Here is a 3056-nt window from a genome sequence, read left to right as displayed (position 1 = left end):
CAGAGGATGAAGAGAGCACATCCAGTTAGTCACAGTCAGAGAAACAGGACTACACTGGAAAACAGGCCAAGCTCCAGCATCTAGAAACAAAGGTGTTGATGGGCTAACGTTAGCCTCTTTTTTTTTTTATTCTGCATTAAATCAGTAAATGTTCCATAAAGTGAAGCTTAAAGTATAATTTTCTCGCCTCAAATGATCTTAAAACGAACTTTTATTGAACAACAGAAAAGAGAAGTTTTAACTTAATCCTCTGAGCTCTGTGAGCGCTAACCTGGAAGCTGCTGCTGCCGCAGTGCATGCTGGGACAGCTGTCAGTCTGGAGAGTCTGCTCTGATGCATGCTGGGTAAAGAGGGCGGGGCCAGAACAACATCCGGGGACTCTGTTTGTTCTCTGTCTGCTGTTCTAGTGAACTGGAACAGTGCTAGAGCTGAGGCTGATGGTGTTTCACGAGGACGCGAGGACGCACACGTACACCTAGTGAGTAACGGCTGCGGTTTGTCCCGCAGTGCGGCGCTGGAAGGACGTCTCCTGCGTCAGAAGTCCAGACCTGCAGCTGGTTCTGCTGGAGGCCAGAGAGAAGGATGGAGCTGCTCCTCACACCGTCCTGCCGCTGCCTGTAGACCGGCGTCTGAGCCACAGGAGGTCAGATATCCACGGTGACCCCACCTCCCCCCTCCCCCACTGGTTGCTGATGTCGGGTCGGTTCCCCTCTGCCTGCAGCATCCGCCTGCTGTTGGACCGGGGCCTCCCTCTGCTGCTGTGCGCCGTGGCGCCCGACTCCACCCTGGTCTACCAGAGGATGAGCGACGGGCTGGTGACCCCTGACCCGCCTGCCGGACCCTTCGAGGACGTGGGGCGGAGGCAGCACCGGAAGAGGCGGCAGCGGCGCTGACACCTGAAGCAGAGACGTCCGTCTTCTAATCCGGGCCGGCGGCGCGGAGAACGGCGCCGCCTTCCTGACATCCTCCGCACCTTAACGCGGGCTTCCTCCAGGCTGCGTGCGGAGCGCCTCCGCATGGCGGCAGGCAGGAAGTGCTGCCGCCAGCAGGCGGCTCGCTGCATCACATGAAGGCCGGGTGAACATTTCAATAAAAAGATTTAAAGCTTGAAGGAGATTTTTCACACAAATATTTCTTCTGCTTTTTGTTTTTTTCAAACATGTTTTAAATCAAACTGATTTTAACAAAAACAACGATTTTATTTCCTGAATCTATTAAAAGCAGCTTGATGCTGTGAGATTAATGTGATCAATATGACCCCATAACATGAAGCATCTAAAATATCGTTACCAAAAACTGAACGTTAGGACGACATTAGGACCATTCAAAGAGAAAAATGATTCAGCATTTTGGAGTTTAAAGTGACATTCTTACGAGTAGAAACACATTTATGAAATAAAAACATTCAAATATAAGAGAAAAAGAATCAAATTACAAAAAAAAAAAACCAAACTGAGGAGAAAGTAGTGAATTTGCCTAATTTTACACATGCTCATTTGCAGAACAATTCAAGGTTAAAATCCAGGTTAAACTGAACTCCATAAAGCTATAAAATGCATCAGACGCTAAAATGGCCTCATGGAAGTTATGAAAGTAAAAATGAATAAAATAAATTTGCATGTTTTTTTCTTGTAAATGTTAAATTTTTCTTCCAAATACGCAAGCTTACATGTTTTAGTCTCATAAATGTTCTTCTAAATTGGCATTTTTATAAATTTGCCCATTTATTCTTGTACATTTGCTACTTGTTTCCTTCTAAATCTGCGTGTTTATTCTCGTAAACATGCCACTTTAAACCCAAAAAAACTTAAATTCCAGTATATTTTTTCTCCGTCTTTTAATGGCCCTAATCCGCCGCCGTATTTTAGAGATTCTTAGGCTGAGTCTGAACGTCCGACCGAACCAATATTCACTGGTTACTCCATTTTAAATGGCGTCTGAATGTCTACTGGGTGAAAAAGTAGTGGACTCGAAATTTCCCACAATGCACTTTGAAAGGTACTGATCCTCCATGGTCACTGGAGGAGCAGATATATCCCAGAATGCGCAGAGAACTCTTCTAGCAATGCATTATGGGATTTGCTGTCACAGCCGCCCAATAACAAAGATGGCGGCGAGTCAGAGCTCATGAAATGTTCAGAGCTTCAGCATAAATGTTCTCAGCTCTGTATGGAAATGTTTCTATCGTAAAAAATATCTTTAGGAATGTACGGTTTAATTCTATGGAGAGAAATTTGTTCCATTATTGTTGCAAAGAACATGTTTTGTCTCGACCAATGGGATGAGGGGATTCTGGATCGTAACAAACATGCTGCCAGCTCATTGGTCACAATGCAGGACAGGGACGGGAACAAGTTTACCGTAAGTTTGGTATCTAAGGTGCCCTTGTTCTTCATTTTCCATTAGGTTTTACTGACTATTTTTTACTCTCAGTAATACGGGACAAACTGCGTTCCTTTTCCAGCGGACCAATAGGAATGAGCTTCTCAGCCACGCCCACAGAAGTCGAGAGATTTTGATCAGGAAAAAGCAGTTTGTGAAATTAAGTTTTGAAAAACAGAAATTTAGAAATAGAAAAAAAGTCCATCAAAAAAATCCCCAAAGAAAATGAAAAAACAAAACTAAAGTAAACTACTAAGTAAAATTTGAAAAAGAAGTAGTTACTCTAAAAACTTTATTTTTTTTATTAAATAGATTATTTTTCAAATGAATTATTTCCATTCATAAAACCCGTTCTTTGCAACAATAAAGGACCAAATTTCACTCCGTAGCAGATGTTCTTTCTTTTCATGTTCTCAAAAACAAACCAGCCGAACGAAGAGGAATTCCTGTAAATATTTTAATTTCCCTAAAAAAAACAAAGAGTGAAAGATTAGAACATGAAGAGAGGACAGTGGTGACTGACGGACATGGGCGGAGCCCTCCGAGTGCGGCGGCGGCGGCGTGAGCCTCGTCTTCACGTGGAGCAGGAAACGGGACCGGCTCTGCTGCCTTCGCTTCAAGGCGCAGTAGAGGAAAGGCCTGAACTACATGCGAGAGACGTTGACGCTTCAACA

The 3056-nt window shown here is 43.9% G+C and overlaps 1 protein-coding gene across 1 annotated transcript in view; it reads left to right on the top strand.

The window, feature by feature from the left end:
• The window catches only part of tsen15 (tRNA splicing endonuclease subunit 15), a 2336-nt gene extending 1213 nt beyond the window's left edge, over positions 1-1123 (top strand). The window contains exons 3-4 of the mRNA XM_015404587.1: positions 508-643; positions 722-1123. Coding sequence (XP_015260073.1) covers positions 508-643; positions 722-893 — 308 coding nt within the window. The 3' untranslated portion in view covers positions 894-1123. The remainder of the gene's footprint in view (positions 1-507; positions 644-721) is intronic.
• Positions 1124-3056: the final 1933 nt, after the last annotated feature.

This window comes from Cyprinodon variegatus, unplaced genomic scaffold, assembly GCF_000732505.1.
Source record: "Cyprinodon variegatus isolate N-32 unplaced genomic scaffold, C_variegatus-1.0 Scaffold1795, whole genome shotgun sequence".
In the NCBI taxonomy this organism is placed as follows: domain Eukaryota; kingdom Metazoa; phylum Chordata; class Actinopteri; order Cyprinodontiformes; family Cyprinodontidae; genus Cyprinodon; species Cyprinodon variegatus.
The sequence above is the reverse complement of the archived record's forward strand: the minus strand, read 5'-3'. Positions and strand labels throughout refer to the sequence as shown.